At 56.6% G+C, this 17,062-nt stretch overlaps 8 protein-coding genes across 8 annotated transcripts; 2 read left to right on the top strand and 6 right to left on the bottom strand.

The window, feature by feature from the left end:
- Window positions 1-862: 862 nt before the first annotated feature.
- Window positions 863-2,289, bottom strand: K437DRAFT_224605 (uncharacterized protein; the record flags this gene model as incomplete). The annotated part of the gene is made up of 2 exons (XM_013387497.1): window positions 863-1,467; window positions 1,542-2,289. 2 exons carry the CDS (start codon window positions 2,287-2,289, stop codon window positions 863-865), a joined length of 1,353 nt encoding a protein of 450 aa, XP_013242951.1.
- Window positions 2,290-2,421: 132 nt separating this feature from the next.
- On the top strand, window positions 2,422-3,138 carry K437DRAFT_128260 (uncharacterized protein). The gene has a single exon (XM_013387498.1). It carries the CDS (start codon window positions 2,554-2,556, stop codon window positions 3,097-3,099), a length of 546 nt encoding a protein of 181 aa, XP_013242952.1. The 5' UTR covers window positions 2,422-2,553; the 3' UTR covers window positions 3,100-3,138.
- A 354-nt stretch (window positions 3,139-3,492) lies between these two features.
- K437DRAFT_212674 (uncharacterized protein) lies at window positions 3,493-3,989 on the top strand (the record flags this gene model as incomplete). Its single annotated transcript, XM_013387499.1, has 2 exons — window positions 3,493-3,580; window positions 3,925-3,989. Coding segments are annotated over 2 exons (153 nt in total), but the record flags the coding sequence as incomplete, so codon positions are not given.
- A 215-nt stretch (window positions 3,990-4,204) lies between these two features.
- K437DRAFT_247504 (Serine/threonine-protein kinase) lies at window positions 4,205-10,162 on the bottom strand. Its single transcript, XM_013387500.1, has 5 exons — window positions 9,748-10,162; window positions 8,334-9,675; window positions 7,720-8,269; window positions 5,767-7,654; window positions 4,205-5,689 (listed from the first exon to the last, which is right to left on the bottom strand). Exons 1-5 carry the CDS (start codon window positions 9,797-9,799, stop codon window positions 4,278-4,280), a joined length of 5,244 nt encoding a protein of 1,747 aa, XP_013242954.1. The 5' UTR covers window positions 9,800-10,162; the 3' UTR covers window positions 4,205-4,277.
- Window positions 10,163-12,705: 2,543 nt separating this feature from the next.
- K437DRAFT_128520 (uncharacterized protein) lies at window positions 12,706-13,457 on the bottom strand. Its single transcript, XM_013387501.1, has 3 exons — window positions 13,318-13,457; window positions 13,153-13,242; window positions 12,706-12,937 (listed from the first exon to the last, which is right to left on the bottom strand). The coding sequence occupies exons 1-3, from the start codon at window positions 13,351-13,353 to the stop codon at window positions 12,743-12,745; spliced, it is 321 nt and encodes a 106-aa protein (XP_013242955.1). The 5' UTR covers window positions 13,354-13,457; the 3' UTR covers window positions 12,706-12,742.
- On the bottom strand, window positions 13,458-14,182 carry K437DRAFT_128456 (uncharacterized protein). Its single transcript, XM_013387502.1, has one exon. The coding sequence runs from the start codon at window positions 13,934-13,936 to the stop codon at window positions 13,562-13,564; it is 375 nt and encodes a 124-aa protein (XP_013242956.1). The 5' UTR covers window positions 13,937-14,182; the 3' UTR covers window positions 13,458-13,561.
- On the bottom strand, window positions 14,063-15,723 carry K437DRAFT_274414 (NPD-domain-containing protein). Its single transcript, XM_013387503.1, has 2 exons — window positions 15,301-15,723; window positions 14,063-15,219 (listed from the first exon to the last, which is right to left on the bottom strand). The coding sequence occupies exons 1-2, from the start codon at window positions 15,587-15,589 to the stop codon at window positions 14,429-14,431; spliced, it is 1,080 nt and encodes a 359-aa protein (XP_013242957.1). The 5' UTR covers window positions 15,590-15,723; the 3' UTR covers window positions 14,063-14,428.
- Window positions 15,724-15,769: 46 nt separating this feature from the next.
- K437DRAFT_128245 (uncharacterized protein) lies at window positions 15,770-16,628 on the bottom strand. The gene has a single exon (XM_013387504.1). The coding sequence runs from the start codon at window positions 16,497-16,499 to the stop codon at window positions 15,951-15,953; it is 549 nt and encodes a 182-aa protein (XP_013242958.1). The 5' UTR covers window positions 16,500-16,628; the 3' UTR covers window positions 15,770-15,950.
- Window positions 16,629-17,062: the final 434 nt, after the last annotated feature.

Genomic DNA, 17,062 nt, shown 5'->3' on the forward strand with positions numbered 1-17,062 from the left:
TTTCCTTTGCATGCGTGTGTTTGTGCTTGTGCTTGTTTGGCGCCGAATTGTCAGAGCTTTCTGGTCACGCCTGCTGGGGTTCAACAAAGCGACCAACAGAGAGAGGAGATGCGTGCGTGCTGCCAGGGACGGCGACAAAAACGAGCTAATAGCGCGCCCTACCCAAATATTCCATAATCAGTTGCACATGGCTGAAGGAAACGCAGTGGCACCGCCTGTGCAACAACATCGAACATCATGAAAGTTCCAGCACAGGGTGAAGCTAGGGTGGATGCGCGTAAAATCTAGCGCTTCGAAGTTATACAAAGAGCTAGCGACGCCTAGCGCCCAAAGTCCGCACAGCGTAGAGAGTGTGAAGATGCTTGGGCATCCTATCTTGGTCCACCGGGGCCCCTTCCACAGGAATGGTCACCCTTGTCCCAATCAGTGTCTCACATAGCTGCATTTGTTGCGGGTCCTTCTCATCCCTCGCGATCTTTGGACACCTTTTACGAGGCCCCACTCCTCTTCAGGAGAACCTACGCATTGTACCTAGATCTGCAGGCCTAAAGCATAGCGCCCAGAGTCTGCTGCTTATAGCACTCCACCCGCAGCAGCCCCTGTTCGACATTTTTTGTGTTATCGCCCTAGGAGACGGCACGCACACGTTCACACTTGCCAATCCGATGATGGGAGGGAAAGAGTGACATAGCAGAGCAGATCGGGTATCACAAATGGCCAAAGGCCCCAAGCTCCACGGCCCATCAGTGGGAACGATCAAATCACTACGACAGCCAGCGCGACCGCGCGCCTTCTTTTACATACCAGTTCCTGCCGCACTGCACATGAACCGACAGCTCCCAGACTGCAATCAGCATGTATTTCACAAAATCGCCTTGCTTGTACACACGCGACAATGAACACGACAACGAATATACAGGACGGGGTTGCGAAGGACGACATTGCCGGATAGCAAGCGTGGCAGGCATCCGTCCAACTGGCTGACGCAGTCACCATCCTTCCGCGTCCGGGAACCAGGCGCGAGATCGGGCGAGAGGGGAACGACCCTCCCCCCCTTCCATGCACTTGTGCATCTAGTGGGCCTCCTTGGGTGGCGAGTAGACAAGCTGCGAGCGGAGCGTGGACACACAATAAAGAGCCCGTCAGCGAGACGCTCTCGCCCAGGATCCCACTTCCAAACAAGCTCGCTTGATCGCTCACTTACCTTACGAGTCTTGATAGCAGCCCACTTGTACCGCTTGACATAGACGCTCATCGCGAGCATGGAGGCAAGCAGGATCGATGCCTGGAAGCCCATCTTCTTACGCTGGTCATGCTCTGGCTCCGAGGACCAGTTAAGGAACGTGACGACGTCCTTGGCCATTTGTGACGCCGTCGCCGGCGTGCCGTCCTCGTACTCGACCAGCCCCGTGTACAGCACACGCGCCATGGCGATTTGCGTCCCCGGGAAGTACGAGTTGTAGTGCACTAGAATGCAGAAGTTTTGATCGTCAGCATGCTTTGCTGGATTGCTCAAGGGTGCACCCGCCGCGCACACTCACTTCCGTCAGGGACCTCGACACCGGCAGGGGCGTCGGTGTAACCGGTGAGCAGGGAGAAAATGTAGTCCGCACCGCCGTGCCTAGCCTTGGTGATCAGCGACAGGTCTGGTGGGAGGGCACCGCCGTTGCCGGCGCGGGCCTGCTCATCGTTCGCGTACGGAGGCGGCATGTAGTCTGCCAGCTTGCCGGGGCGCTGGAACATGTCGCCATTGTCGTTAGGGCCGTCCTCATACTCGACCTCCTCGGCCATCGCCTTGACCTCGTCAACCGTGTGCGACACGCCGACGAGATTGCGCCACGCAACACGGTTCAACGAGTGGCATGACGAGCAAACCTCGCGGTACACCTGGTAGCCGCGGCGGATGGACGCATGGTCGAAAGTGTCAAAGATGCCACTGTGCGACCACGGGTAGTGCGGTGGGTGCAAGCCCTCATCCTTGGCATTCGCATGTGCGACGGGCAGGAATGGAAGCTCGCCATAGACCTGCGTGTACAGCGCGATCGAGCCCAGCGTGAGCGCTGTGGCGCCGGCCACCGCAGTACGCGATGCTAAGAAGGGCTGGGCTGGCGCTGCCTGGGTCGACGCAAAGCGAGCCTGCGCGGATTTAAAAGTGATTGTCCGATAGTCAGCCAGCGGCTCCCAAACTCCATGCTGTGAAAGATCGCTTCGTTCCTGCTCTGTGAACGCCGGGTATATGGGTGCTGCCCGATTGATTGGCTGTGACCTTGCAGCCCACAGGTTGCGCATTCAAGGCTCACCAGCGAGCTGTTATATGCCAGGCCAGCTGATTTAGTCAAAGAGAATACCTTGTGCATCGAAATGAATCGCTCTCGACTTGAGCAGCTCCGTCTGCTTCGGGATTCCAGGCTAGCTGACTAATGCCCGGCTTGTCACATAGATGGTCTTTGCATTGAGCAATGGTAGAAGCGTTCTACTTTTGATCCTTTCTACTGGCGATGATGCTGAGATGCCGAGCTCTGGCCTTCTCATGAGGCATCAACCTGTGGAAGAATGCCTGGCATTGCCAGACATGCATGTCCAAGTATCCTTCCTATCCACACTGACTGGCCCTGCTTCGCCGAGCAGCTCCGGTCGATGCGTCGACCAATCTGGCACCGTCTCCTATGGTCTCTCAAGCTCTGTATAGATAACCCAGCGCCCCACATTGCCAAAGTTCCTCGAAAACAAATAGGAACACAACTCACCGCATTGACGCCAGTGCTGCCGGTCTTCAACGCGCTGCCGGCAGCCCGGCTGAACGCCGCTCTGGAAGCGAACAAGTGGGCCATCTTGCACTTGCACTCCTTGCTCCTTTTGGTGCTAGAAGCGGGGTGGGGGCGATGCTCTAACCTTCAGATGGAAGCGGGATGGAGGGGAAGTGAGGTGAAGGAGAATACCTCTGCACAACGTGGCGAAAGTCGACAGCGTTGCGTGTGGTCTTCTTCGCCAGTGCCAAGCAGAGACTTCACTGACGCTGTGCTGGCCGGCGGGTGTCGGGTAGCCAGTCGCGGCGCGCAGATATCAAATGGCGGGACTTACAGACAGCTTATCCCGTAAATCCACGCACTAATGAAACCAGGCTTCCTCTCCCTGCATCTCTCTCCTTTGCGCCAACCAGCTCGCCTTAGGTTGATTCATCTGATCGTCAACCGATCGAACGAAGGAAGTGCGTCGGACAGGCAGCAAGTTACGGACCCCTCAGGCAGTAGCAATAGCAGTAGCATCAGCAGCAGCCATGGACGCACTCGTGAACCGCCGGTGAGTTTTGCCTTTCCTACTTTGCGCGGAGACACCTATTCCGAGCCGGGACGAGTGAACGTGAACGTGGCATGGCATGCTGACCTGGCTACTCGAACCTATATCTTCGCGCACTCTTGCCGCAATCTGTGACCTCTTTGGTTGCGTTTTTGCTTGATCAATTGTCGATCGAACGCGGGCCTTGCGTCAATCAGAAACACAGTGCCAGCGCGCCAGCGGGCCTACCAGGCCGACCCAAGGCCCGTCTTCCAACGCCTCCCGAGGAGCAAGCTTTATATGGGTGCGTACGCGTCCACTCCCGCAGTCCATGTACGGCCTTAAGCGGGATCGAGCAATGCGAATGGATGGGCCCCGCTACCGGAATAGGGCCTTATCGGTCGACCATCTGCACTTCCAATAGATCATTTGGAGCCGAAAGCTGGAAATCGAAGAGTGGCTGTCGCGATGCAGTCAGCGCACCATGCGCTTTCGAGGGGCAGGAATATGTGCTACGGCAGTTGCAATCAAATACTGGGAGGTTGAAGAGCGGGAATAAGGGCAAGAAGGGAGGCGGCAATACTGCTTGTTCCGCAGCTATCCCCCTCTATTCGTGCTGACCCTCTCTTCTAACGCATCTGCGTACAGGAATCTACATGACCATCTTCACCGTTGGCATGTACGGCACTTTTGGCGGATTCTGGAACATGGCACATGTGAGTGTGCATTCGTTCTACACATCTCCGCCTGGCCAGGAGCTGACTCTCATGTGTTCCATTGGTTTGTTGTTTCTCTAGGGCAAGAAAGCAAAGTCGGAATGAAGTGGCAGCCAATAGCTACTCGAGCACGACATGTAGCATGACAGCACCAAGTCTTGACTAGCACGTATGCATCTGGCTGGCATCGCGCCTATCGAAGTCCCGCATAAATGCGGCAATTTTGCACAAGATACTTTGAGCAATTGTACAGACCCTCCCTATTGCCCTGACTTGTCTCTCCCTTCACAGCTGCACGATCACGCTGCGCTCATCCCGCACCGAGTACAATATCACGCGAGCACTGCCAGCCGCGTTGCTAGTCGCCCCTTGCGAGAGCGTGGCAAAGATCTGATTTTTGACCAACTTGGCATAGTCTCTGTCCGCCGTGCTCTGTAGGGTGTCCAAGTGTGCGCGCATCGCATCGCCTGTCCCTCCTCCTCCTGCTGCAGCGGCCCCAGCGAGCTGTCCGCTGGCGCTTCCACCCGCACCGCCGCCCCCGCTGCTGTTGGCGTCCAGTGATAGCGCTCCAGCGAAGCGCTGCATCTCTGCGCTGCCCATGTCAATCGCGATGATCGGCATGCGGCCACGTAGCACATCATCGCCGATCCGCTGCGCATCTCGCGTCGCCTTGTCGATGATCGCTTGCTTGGAGCTCTTGGACTGCCTTCGATCCTTGTTCCCACGCCCATACTTGTCGACGCCAGGGTACTTCAGCGAGGGCATGACCACTTGGCATATGATGCTGTTCTCGGCCGCAGAGGCTCCACGTGATGAAAAGTAGGGGCTGCTCTGGTAGGATCCGAACCCTCCGGCGGAAGACGTCGGCAGAGGACTGGTGACGTGTAATGCACCGGGTCCACCACCTGTTGAATGGCCGGCCGGGAGGTGGAGCAGCTGCTGATTGCCGAGCTGCTGCTGGTCGACCATCCTCTGCCTCATAAGGTGCTCTTGTAGCCAAGACACCAGCTCTTCGCGGTCCACTTCGACGTCCTGGCGATGCAGGACATTTCTGACCTTCAGCGTCGTATGTCGTGCTCGCACTGTGACCACGAGAAGGATACCTTCTGCTTTGCATGCCGCTGCTAGACGCTCGGGTGGTACATCTAGCGTGCCACTCTCGAAGTCTGCACAGATCCCAAAGGACCACAGCTCGCGACAGACATCCATGACCGCCTCCAGAGCGCCTGCCTGGCCGCCTACGACGTAGACATCGCATCGCCGTGGTGTCCACCATCCTAGAGAACGTTCTTCTTCAGCTGCCTTGCTCATCAAATGCGGGACTTGCAGCTCCTGATATCGAGACAGGGCGAGAGCGACCTTCCCCACTGCAATCTGCACGCCGACACCGTGGGGAGGTGGAGAGCTAGAAGACGCGCCGGGGTTTGCAAAGCGCTTGAGTAGATAGTCATAGCGGCCCCCAGCTGCGAGCACATCCAGCCGCTTCTTGCCCACTCGGACGAGCTGAAATATCACACCGCCTTTGAAGTAAGATGCGTTCTGAGCTAGCAATGGCGTAAAAAGGATCGGCAGGTGCACGCCGAGAGAGCGCGCTGCGCTGATGATCGATGCGAGCTCGTCCACTGCAGCTCTGAGCAATTTCTTGTGCTCGCTGGGTAGGAGCCGCTCAAGTCGGGGTTGAACATCGCTGACGGAACCTTGATTATTTCAGAGCATCGTCAGCGGTCATTGAGTGCATGTATGTAAGCAAGATGGACTTAAAGGGAAAGCTTACCTGATAGGTTGGCGGCATTCAGCTCTTCGATGACCGAGCGCGTCAATTGTAGGTCCAATAGTTTGTTGTGAAGGTTCTGCGTGATTGTAGGTGTCTGCTTGATCGACAGAGTGGCCGCAAAGGTAGACCCTACGGCAGCGTGACGCTGCTTTGGAACGCGCTCCAGAATCAGATCAAGAACTGCTCGATGGTTGAGCTGAATGACCCAGTCATGCTTGAGTCCAGGGACCTCCTCAATGAGCTCCTGCAGGACTTTAAAAACTTCTGCCTCCTGTGCCGGTGTTCGCTCCGGAGTGATAACATCGAAGTTGACTTCCATCACCGAGCGAGGCTGTCCACCAGCAATCGGATTGTCGCGATATACCGTTGAGATGTCGTAGCGCTTGAATCGCTTGGTCTGGGTATCCTTGAAAGCACGCGCAAATGGGAGCAGTCCATCGAATGGGAGATAGACAAGCAGGCCAGAGCGGTCAAGCATGCGAACGAGCTTGCGATCCTCTGCTTGGGCGACATAAAGCTCATTCGGTGGCACCAAAGGTGGAATGCGCGACTGCACAGCGCCATGCCGTTGAAAGATGACGCGCATGTGATCGCAGATAACAGCAGTGAGCGATGTGTCTGCGTCCAATTCGGCCCCCATGTCGAATGTGAAGTCACGGACGTCGTCCACATCAGATCTGCCAAAGAGAGCTCCCAGAAGGCGATCATGGTACGTTGACGACGTGTTGGTCATCAAGCGTAGGCATTCGTCAATGTATTCATCCTCGAGCTTAAGGGGAAGCAGGTCGCTCTTGAGGAGCTCCATCGGAGACGGTCTTGCTTCCGCTCGATGATTGAGAAGCCATCGAACAATCTTGGTCTGCGGAGCCTGGTCATCAAACGGCCAAGCAGATGGCAGCGTGATCTCCTCCGTGCGTAGTTCACGCAGAACTGCTACTCGCTCCATGCCGGTCGTATACGCTCTCTGGGACGCAAGCATCTCGAAGAAGATTACACCGAGCGAGTACATGTCGACCTTGGCGTCATACCTTCCGACCTTCTTGATCACTTCAGGAGCAATGTAAAGATTGGTTCCAACATCGCTCGTGAGGTCCCCAGTCGACTGCACCATATTTTCGCCGTCCGTTGAGTCCTCGAGTGCTCTGGTAACATCTGTCGTGGCAAGACCGAAGTCCCCAATCTTGACCTCAGCGTCCCCCGACATCATCACGTTGCTTGGCTTCAAATCACGATGAATGACGCCCATGGAATAGTTGATGTGTGACAAGGCCTCCAACATTTGACGAAAGATTCGCCATGATTCCTCCACAGAAAGCCCTTTGTCAATGACGTCTCGCAAGGTGGATCCGCTGATGTACTCCATTTGGATGAAGAGTGTTCGCCGCGTAGCGAGATGAGCTTCGCCGCTTTCCGAAGTGATGCCTGGGCGACTCCATATATCCTTCATGCCATTTGTGGAAGGCTTTGCGCTGGAAACGACATGCGCTGAGCTACCCCCACTGTCATCGGAGCTGCTCTCTTCATCAGAATCGTCGCCACCAAATTTGATATCCTGGTAAGACGCATTCTTCGACAAAGCATCGTGGCCGACGGAGAGAAAGTCGGCATCGAGGTCTGCTTCAAAGTTGAGACGAAAGCTAAAGTTATCTGCAGCTGCCTCTCTCTCATCACTGCCAGTAACGCTCTGTCGTGGGCGGTAAAGCGGAGCCCCGCTAGTACTACTCTCCGTCGTGTGGCCATCGGAAAGGACTTCTTGTTCGATCCAGCATGTAACGTAGCGCACAATGTGCGCGTGATTGAGACGCGACAGCGCGGTGACTTCCCGTAGCGTTCGTTCATCATTCTCAGCCGAGTCGCTGAGGCGAATTTTCTTGATTGCGTAGAAGCGCTGCGATCATAATTTATCAGGTTCAACTTTGGCACTCAGAGCATTTCTTACAGGTCCAAACTCACACCATCAAGCTTGTTCCTTGCTTTGACGACCGATCCAAAAGCACCTTTTCCCAAGAACTCTATCTCTTCAAAGTCGCTGACATATCTCGAGAACCTTGCACTTGGCTCAACCGTGGGCATACGATCCGCTTGCCAGAATGCTGCAAGTCTGTTAAATTGCGCATCTGGTGAGGTCCCCAGGAGCTGCATTGAAGGGTTCAGTGGCGAAGGTTTACGCAGCGCATGAATCAGATGCTTTGAGCCTGCGAGAGTTGATGAGCCCATTTGATTCGTGTCTTCAAACTTGATAAGTTCTTCCAGCGTTGCCAGAGCTGCCTTGGCTGTCGGTCTCTTGCGCGGGTTTGGGTTCATCAGGCTGCGAACAAAGTGTCTCACGTCTGTTGCCACTTCTGTACCTTTTCCATCTCTGTAATCATCCAGGAGAGATGCGGGCGAATCAGCATGCTGGGTGCAGTCAAGGCCAAAAAGCATTTGACACAGCAAGCGTCCCAGGTCCCAAGTGTCCTGACTGCGAGAGTAGGGTGCGCCGGACAATGTTTCGGGAGGGCGCCTGAAAGACAGCGGAGTCAATCATTCCGAAAATGCGTCCCATCACAATAAAGAGCAGGGCTTACCAGGGATTCGGTACATTGCCTGGAAGCTCGGTCGTGGGCGGTGAATGGAAGGGCGCTTGGCTGTGCATGTCTTCTAATCGCTTTTGATAGCTGGCATCGGCGATCTTCAACAGTGAAGTTTCATGCACTGAGGGCCTCGAACGTCTCCTGGTAAGGAATATGACGTCCGGAGAGAGAGCGCGGTGGACCAGAGAATTGGTGTGCAGGAGTTGAAGGCCAGATAGTAGCGCACGAGTGTAATCTCTAACTTTTGACCACGGTAAAGTGTCGCACTGCTCGAGCACTTCACGGAGACTTGGTCCACCTGGTTGCTCTGTGAGGATCAGCAGCTTCCAGCCTTGAAGACTCTCGTCGGCATCTTCTGACCCGCGAGTGAGCGATGTAGCCAAAACATTCAGAAGATGTTCGCTTCGCACGCTTCGTAAGCGCTCCAGCTCCCATTCCAGCTCTTCGAGTTGCTTCTTTCCGGTCAGCGTGGAGTAGTGTGGTGAACAGATATCGTATTGAAGTAGCGTCCAGGAAACAGGGGCTTTCGCATCTGTTCGTGGTTGTGCAGAGTCGGCAAGGTACAGCGTTCTCAGAGCCTCGATAGCGACAATTGGCCCTACGCGGATGAGATGGATCGGATCACTCTCTGTCGCAATCGCATCGAGGAAGCGTTCAACCCTTGTGCCGGTAGACAGGACCGAGTTTCCAGGGGTTGTCTCTTGCGTCCGAAACACGGCAGGCGTTCCGGGTGTTACGGAACTCAAATGCGTGCCCTGTCTCTCTTTTACCCGCTCCATCTCTTCGGCCTTCCTTTCTTCTTCGAGACGGATTGCATCTGCCAGGGCTTTCGCCCTCTCCTGTTCCTCCTTGGACTGGACCTGTCGGGCCGCCTCTTGAGCTGCTAATCTGGCCTGCTCAGCTTCCTGCGCTCGGAGGCGCATCTGGTCACCTAGACTGATGTTCAGCATGGACTTTTCTAGCTCCCCAATGCCATGGTGATTGCTGATGTATTCTTGCGCCTGACTGACAACCTCCCAGATCATTTCGGTCCCCAGTGGCAGCTCGGAGCATGTGTGCTGGATATGAGCATCCAACTTGCGCAGCTCGGTCGAGCTAACTCCTTTCGTGCGCTTGTCATCTGGAGTCTGCTGAATTGAAATGATGGGATGCACATATGGATACGTCTTGGGCAGCTTAACCACCATGAGAGCAGAGACTTGCGCCTTGAGGCTGTCATCCTCGGGTCGAAGCGTAATCTCGAACTCAGACAATCTTGCGGGGGCATTCTTCCAAACACTTCTCGGAGGGACTTTGACAAAATCTGTGTCCAGGATTGAGTGCAGCACTTCTATTTCTGCAAGCGCGGAAGATGAAAACGCCGTCAGTATCTTTCCTGATGGCAGTAGGGCAGGTTTTGTGAATGTACCTTGCTCTTGCTGTTCAGCAATTGCGCTGGCAGATGGTAGCTTGCGCACCATGTCGCTCCGTCCCGACCGGCCAGGGCAGACTCATGTCACAATGTCAGAGCGGTCGCTTAAAAGCCCGGCCATGTGAATTGGGTACCATACCCTGCAGCACTGCCGCAATCCAGTTGCATTTAATCTCCCCGGTAAAGACGGTCGAGTGAACAGTGGTCGACTTGAGTGTAATGATGCGAGTTGAATCGATTAAACGCAACAAGGACCTTGGGTTTTGCCCCGTCGATCATCATTCGGAACTGGTAACCATGACGACGATTGACGTCAACAACTTTTCGCCACTCCATTCGTACGTTGCAGCTACTGCGATCAGCATTCACTGCAGGAATGATATTTCCGTGGGCATCCTCACCGTCCCAACGATCAGGATGATGAAAAGGTGCTTGACACGGTGATATGGGTCTAAAGGGGCATGTCGCCATGGCCTACTGGGCAAAGAGCACTGCAGCATGCCCGGAGGCGGCCATAGTGGAATCACCGCCATCGAGCGGCTCGATGACCGTACAAGTAGACTCATCAGTGCAAGTCTTCGCATCACAAGCCTCTCCGACCTGAGTGTACGCCTGCTCAGCAATGCGGTATGGGAAGGTGGTGCAGATCGTGTTAGGGTCGTCATCAATTTAGCTGAATGGAGAGTGGAGTGCGAAGACAATGGCAAAGGACTACAGCACGCAACATTGGAATCTTTGCGCCTTGCCGATGGTATGAAGAGTGATCATGGGGAAAGACACATTGATCAACGCGCTTTGAATCAGCTGCTTCTGCAACGTCAAGGCACCCTTTGTTCTGCTGCAGCACTGGGTGCAGTCGAAATCTGGAGCCGATCACCTACACCAAGTGAAACTCAATCTACAATCTTGACAATGCGATCCGGGCAAGATGCTCAGTTGCTTTCAGTCCCGTGCAGGGGTGCCATGGCAGTCTCTGACAACATGCTGCAAACTCCTCAAATGAATTCGAGTATTCTCACTGGTCGTGGAAGTGGCGTAAAGACCGGCTTCACAACCCGGGTTGTTGTCCGAGATTTCTTTCAAGGCCTCCCTGTGCGCCGGCAGATGGCAGCTGCCCACCGTACAGGCTGGGACACAAAGCTCGGGCAAAGAGCGTGGCTAGAAGAAATTAAGCAAGCAATCTGTCAACACTCGCTTCCTATGCTCAATGCTACCATTGATGTCTTCGAAGAGGATGGCTCGACTTTCGCACTGGACGGTCGCCTGGCCCGGAAACGGCTTCTCAGAATCGAAAAGGCTCTGTCGGTCTATCAGAGATTCTCAGATTTATATCAGCTTCGGCTCAGTCATGATGCGACCGTGTTCGATATGGGGGCTTCGTCTCCTGCAGACCTGATCAAAGGATTTGTCGCAGTAGACGCCAATGTGACCAAGCCCAGAACCTTGCTTTTTATCAACGGGCGGCCCTTCCCCGAAGGCATTACACTTGAAGAATGGCTGGCGCAAAAGGCTTTTGTGGAGGCATACGACCCGTCTGTACGGCGATCAAGAAGCACCGTTTCACCATCAGGCCACTCTACTGGTCTCCACGATTTAATGCGCTCGTCTGTTGCTCACCTTCTCTCGACCACAGGGCTTCTACCAACTTCGACCACAGTAGCCGGCGAATACCAACTGAGCAAGCGGCGCAACAGATTCCCAGAAAGCTCAGCTGCCGGCAAGCGGCTTCCTCTTGTCATCGTCCTTGACATTTCGATGCCCAATGCTGGGCCAACCCGAATCAACCAGAACTTCATCATCGACCAGCTTGCAGCACACCTTCGGAGAAGCATGGGCATCAACCTGCGCGAATCGAAATCGAACGCTGCTTTGGTCTCGGAAGACAGAGCCAATCGAGCAGACAAGGATAGGACAGCTGAAGGCTTGCAACCGACACCGCCATTGGTTATTGGTGACAGAGCCGTCCGTCCCCTAGATACCCACAGGAAGCGGCGCAAGCGGCGAAAGCTCGGCGATGTCGTCCTTAAGGCCGCCGCCGGGGATTCTCCTGGCGAGGATGAATGCGGTCCGGCATCGCTAGCGCATTTCCAGGGTACGGAAGGGGAGCAGCGCATTGAAGGACTCGCGCTACCGTCAGCAGAGGACACCGTAGAAGGAAACGAGGGTCTCATTCGATGGAAAGACCCCGTCTCACATCGCTGGTATCTAGTCGACCGCCGGACGGGCAACAGCGTAAAACAGGATTTTCTGCAGCACACGCCAGAGTCTGTTGTAAGGGCCAGGTCCGCGACGCACGATCAACAAGAGCTCGCCAAGACCAGGTCGATCCTTCTGTCGAGGCGAACCGCAGCCGGCCAGTCTAGTAGGTCTGATGGAACACCTACATGGCTTGAAGCCACACTGAGCAAGTGGCGGAATCCGGTCTTTGGAAGTGACCATGTGCCGGCACGTCACCGAGGCACTGGCAAGGGTGAAGACAAGGTGGAAGAAGCAGATGAGGATGAAGAAAGAGAGAGCTTGATAGCCAACCTCTCACAGAACACGAACTGTGCATCGCCTTCCAAGCGTGGCTGGGATACACGCAGAGAGAACGCAGCTGTTGTGCCTGGCGTCCAGCTCCTTAGTCGCTTTTTCCAGCTCGAAGACGATGATGACCATGCAATGAAGCATCGGTGCAGTGGCGCACAAGGCCTCGTGCCACTTCCGGGCGGTAAGCTGCCGGCGGCGGATAATAGATACGGATCAACGCATCGTTCTACCACCAAATTGCCGTTCTCATCTGCGGACTTGAAGAGCGCGAGGGTGATTGCGCAAGTCGATCGCAAGTTTGTCATATGCTCTTTGTTGTATCAGCGTGCCAGCGGCTTCCAGGGTCGCATTGTGATCTGCATCGACCAACACGCTGCAGACGGTGAGTAAGCAGAGGGAGCAGAAAGGCCCTATGCTATGCACGGAGGACCCACACGCTGACCTGCGTGTGTATACAACATAATTATCGCTTGGCACTGCTGTGCACAGAGCGCATCCGCGTCGAGCAATTCTTCTCGCAGTACTTTGAAGCGTGCCGTACAGGCGAGAGCCGAGCGGCTGCAATCAAGAAGCCGCTCCCGCTTGTGCTGAGGCATGTGGAGCTCGCTGCGCTATTACAGGACGACGGAATGGGCATCGCAGGTGAAATGCTCGCGTTCTGGGGGTTTTCGTGGACGATCGCAGCGGAGGATATGGCGTCAGCACAAGAACAGGAGGAGCTGATGCTGTCGCCGGTACCGTCTCGCTCGCAGCAGTCGCGCGCACTTTTGCGCAGCACCATCACAGCGATACCGAGCGTGGTGCGTGATCGGCTCGCTGGCGATGCGAACGTCGCAGCTGCTGTCTTCCGCGAGGTACTGCAGATGGACTCACAGGATGCACGCGCGACAGTGCGGTGGATGCGCCAACAGCGGCAGTACGAGCGCGAGCAGTACATGCAGACAGAGGGGCTGTCAGGCCCGGCTGAACGAGACGCATGCGGGGGTGAGGAAGAGTCAGCAGATGCGTCATGTTGGCTCTCTCTGTTGCGCTACCTGCCTCCGACTTTGCGGGGTCTGATCGAGAGCAAAGCATGCCGCGGGGCGATCAGTGCGTCTCGTTTCCTCTCGCCCTCCTTCTCATTATCGTTGGGCGGTGACTGACTGACTGACTGAAAAAAAACCCGTGTTCGCACCCTCCTCAGTGTTCAACGACAGCCTAACGCACAGTCAGTGCAGCAGGCTCGTGCAGCAGCTCAGCACGGCGCGCTTCCCGTTCCAATGCGCGCACGGCCGGCCGTGCGTCATGCCATTGTTCGAGGTCGCTGGCGGCGGCGGCAGAGTGCAGGACGTGTCTGCACAAACAGGACAGACGGTGGCGCGCGGAAACAGGGATACGGACGTTTTGGAGGCCGCCGCTGAGCAAATGGACATGGAGCTGCGCGTGCACGACCAGAACTCGAACGGGAAAGGGGAAGCAAGGCAGGAGGGGTCGGCGGTGCGGACGTCCATCGCGCGTCGCAGCATCGACTGGACCCGGTTCGCATCAAACTGCTAAATCGAGCAAGGCGACTTTCAACTTGCGACACACGCAGTGCGCAACGCGTTTTGGCGCCTTGCGCGCGTGGGGGGAGGGGAAAGGGAGCGCACACTTGCACACGCACATACACGACATACATTCCTCAGCACGGTATCTTTGTACACGCAGCAGCATTGGCAGAAGCACTTTTATCGTGCCGTCGCATCGTATCGCATATTATCGCATCGCATCGCATCACCCCCCTTTTTTACTCTTTCAAACCCTCGTCCGCAGCCTGGCAGCAGTCACATCGCATCTGTACATACCGCACACGCCCGCCATGCCGTGCGGTGCCATGCCATGCTAGTATTCCACTGTGCACCTGCCCGCCGGGGTACTGGCGCTGGCACGCAACTTCCAGCTCTCGCCTCTCAGCGGCCACGGCGTCGGAGGCGCACGTCATCTCGTGTGGCATAGGGATCGATGGATGCTACGTGCTTACATGGTGCAGGCAGGCCCGCCCGACGTCCGTCGGCACGTTCGCGGGTGCTATGAAATAGATGCTGGTGCGCGCTCCGCGCCGAGTCCTTTTATTTTATTTTTATTTCGGGACGCCAAGGTGGTGCGCGTGCGGGCGCGCGGCGTGGTGCACTCAGAGCTTCGCATGCGGACCAGCGACGAGGAGCGACTGGGAGGCGCGGATGGCGTGCTCTGCTTCTGAGATAAAGTCGTCGATGATCTCCTTGGCGGGCTTGATATCCTCGATGACGGCAGCGACCTTACCCATGAGGTAGCGTTCGCGCGTCTGCTCCTCGACGCTACCATCCTTGTCGTTCTCGAGGTCGTGCACAGCGGGGATGATGCCCTGGCTCGTCAGGCGCTTGATCTCGTCCGGCCTGTCCTCCCACGCCTGGATGTACGGCGTGTTGCGCATGCGCAGCGGGCGGCCGCTGAAGATGATCGTGCGGATGTCCGTCTCGTGGGTGGAGGTGAGGACGGCTTGTTTGTGCCCGCGCGGTGCGCCGCTCTCGGTCGACGCGACGAAGCGCGTGCCCACCCAGACGCCGCTGGCGCCGTAGCTGAGTGCCGCGGCGAGCGAGCGCCCGTTCCAGACACCGCCGGCGGCGACGATGGTGATTGGCTTTCCAGTCAGCGGCGACTTGTGACCGCCACGGCGGACAATGTCCACTACGCGCGGGACGATGATACTGAAGGGAACGTCGCCGGTGTGCCCACCGGCCTCGCCGCCCTGGACGATGATCATGTCGCAGCCGGCCTCGATGGCCTTGGCGGCGTGCTTGGGGTGTCCAATGATGTTGGACACGATGACGCCCGACTTGTGGAACTTTTGCACCACCTCCTTTGGCGGCACGCCCACTGCCGCGACGAACAGCTTGGCCTTGGACGCGATGATGATGTCCACCAGCTCCATCAGGTGGCCGCCTGGCCGACAGACAGAGAGAAACAAAGGAATCAGCGGCAGGAAAAGAAGAGGAATGGCCGGGCCCTGGATCTAGAGCGTACCCGTGTAGTCGTAGTTGGTCTTTCGCGCATTGCCGCCGACCTGGGGGAGAAGGAGGTCGACGCCGAATGCGCCGTTCTTGTCCTTGAGGCCGGCCTTGAGTTCATCGATCTGCTCCTTGAGGAACTTGGGCGTGTATCCGACTCCGCCGATGACGCCGATGCCGCCTGCATTGGTGACGGCTGCGGCGAGTTCGGGGCCAGCTGCGACGTTCATCCCGGCGAGCATGATGGGGTGGTTGATGCCGAATAGCTCGGTCAGGTCGGTCTTGATGCGCTGCGGGGAAGCCATGGTGGTCGTGTGCGTTGCAGGGTGTGGGGGTTGGATGCGTCTAGGTGGCAGGGTGGCAGGGTGGCAGGGTATCCGGCGAGAAGTGCAAAGGTGTCCTGTGGCGAAGCGGTGGAGAGGCGAACGAGAGCAATGGGTGCAAGGGAGGGGGGCAGCAAGAAGTAAAAGAGGATGTCTGGGATGGACGGAGTGACCAGCGACGCCGGCTCGAATGGGAATGGGAACATTCACGCCAACCCACGCACACGCACACGCACACTGCTCTGCTGCCTCCCGCCCCTAGTTGGTGGCCTTTGGGTGGGGGGGGGCGCCCACCCGGTATCTAACCGGCAACCCCCCTCCACCTGCGCTAGCGCTGCACCGGCTAAGCTCGCAACGCGCTGGCCCGGCTGATGCGCTTACTCGCCCTCACCCTCGGGCTTCGGCGTGTTTCTCCTTTCAGCCCACCCCCACCCTTCCTCGCCTGCAACAGGCAGGGTGGCAGCGACCCAGGTCCAGCCTTCGGCTCAACTCCCTCCCAATGGCTTTCCGCTGCTGCTTTGCTGTGCCCTTCTGGAGCGCTTCGGCTGACCATCCACGTATCGTTGTTCCTCGCTTTGGAGTTGCATCGTGTAACCCTACTGTAGTTGACAGGTCCTATCAACAGGCTGGAAAAGGCAGCAGGCAGGCACAGGCATAGTCGGAAGGCAGTAGCGGACGCAAAGATGCTGCCCTGGACCTTTGACAGCTTGCAGCGCAGTGTGTTATCGTCCAGCCTGCGGCTGGCAAGGCCACGACCACGAGGCGACCAGTCAGTCAATCGGTTTGTATGGAACACGATGCACCAGCTTCCCTTGACCAACCGACGTCTTGGCACGATCCTGCCAAGTGCTGCGGGTATGGCAGCGACAGGTGTTTTGTTCTCCTCATACATGTAGTATAGGTACCCCACCGCCAGCGAAGGAAGACAGGAAAGGGAGCATCGCCAGGCTCCCGTGAGGCAGTATCACCAGCATGTCTGCCATATGTATGTAGGCGCATGCTTTTGCTGCACGTACACATGGACATGTGCATCCACAGTGCCGCCCTGGGGGCCATGGGCCAGCCCGAGCAGCTCAGCAGAGTCGTACCTGTATATCTCCGTGGGGAAGTTCAGTGAGAATCCAGATACATGCATGCATATATCGACATATCAAATAGCAAGGACGACCGGAATCGAATGTGCAGGGCACGCCTGTAGCAAGCAGCGATGACGCAGGCTCGTGGGCACCATCGGTGGGAACAGAGGGGAGTGGGCTGCAACATCTGTGATATGGTTGTTGCTGAAGCTCTGGATGTGTGACAACATGTGACGGAGCATGAAGTACATGAACGCGACGGAGAGTGTCAGGTAGGTGGGGGGAAGCGATGATGAGCGATGGGCAAGAGCCCTGAACAAGCATCCAAAAGCCCAACAACGGCAGATCGCATTTGATGGTTCGTTCCGCCGGAGGTGAT

The sequence above is a fragment of the Tilletiaria anomala genome (assembly GCF_000711695.1).
Source record: "Tilletiaria anomala UBC 951 chromosome Unknown K437scaffold_47, whole genome shotgun sequence".
NCBI classification, from domain to species: domain Eukaryota; kingdom Fungi; phylum Basidiomycota; class Exobasidiomycetes; order Georgefischeriales; family Tilletiariaceae; genus Tilletiaria; species Tilletiaria anomala.

Bases quoted from the DNA above. Each gene is read 5' to 3' on its own strand.
- K437DRAFT_128260 (XM_013387498.1), top strand. From the start codon at position 2,554: ATGCCTGGCATTGCCAGACATGCATGTCCAAGTATCCTTCCTATCCAC.
- K437DRAFT_247504 (XM_013387500.1), bottom strand. From the start codon at position 9,799: ATGGTGCGCAAGCTACCATCTGCCAGCGCAATTGCTGAACAGCAAGAG. The intron at 7,655-7,719 runs GTGAGTTTGGAC...TTATGATCGCAG, and splicing joins CAAGGAACAAGCTTGATGGT to CGCTTCTACGCAATCAAGAA. The intron at 5,690-5,766 runs GTAAGCTTTCCC...GAAATAATCAAG, and splicing joins GAATGCCGCCAACCTATCAG to GTTCCGTCAGCGATGTTCAA.
- K437DRAFT_128520 (XM_013387501.1), bottom strand. From the start codon at position 13,353: ATGCTTTGCTCTCGATCAGACCCCGCAAAGTCGGAG. The intron at 13,243-13,317 runs GCAGGTAGCGCA...CGTCTCGTTCAG, and splicing joins CAGACCCCGCAAAGTCGGAG to CCGGGCCTGACAGCCCCTCT. The intron at 12,938-13,152 runs GTGAGTCCATCT...GAAAACCCCCAG, and splicing joins CACTGTCGCGCGTGCATCCT to AACGCGAGCATTTCACCTGC.
- K437DRAFT_128456 (XM_013387502.1), bottom strand. From the start codon at position 13,936: ATGTATGTCGTGTATGTGCGTGTGCAAGTGTGCGCTCCCTTTCCCCTC.
- K437DRAFT_274414 (XM_013387503.1), bottom strand. From the start codon at position 15,589: ATGGCTTCCCCGCAGCGCATCAAGACCGACCTGACCGAGCTATTCGGC. The intron at 15,220-15,300 runs GTACGCTCTAGA...TCTGTCGGCCAG, and splicing joins GACCAACTACGACTACACGG to GCGGCCACCTGATGGAGCTG.
- K437DRAFT_128245 (XM_013387504.1), bottom strand. From the start codon at position 16,499: ATGTATGAGGAGAACAAAACACCTGTCGCTGCCATACCCGCAGCACTT.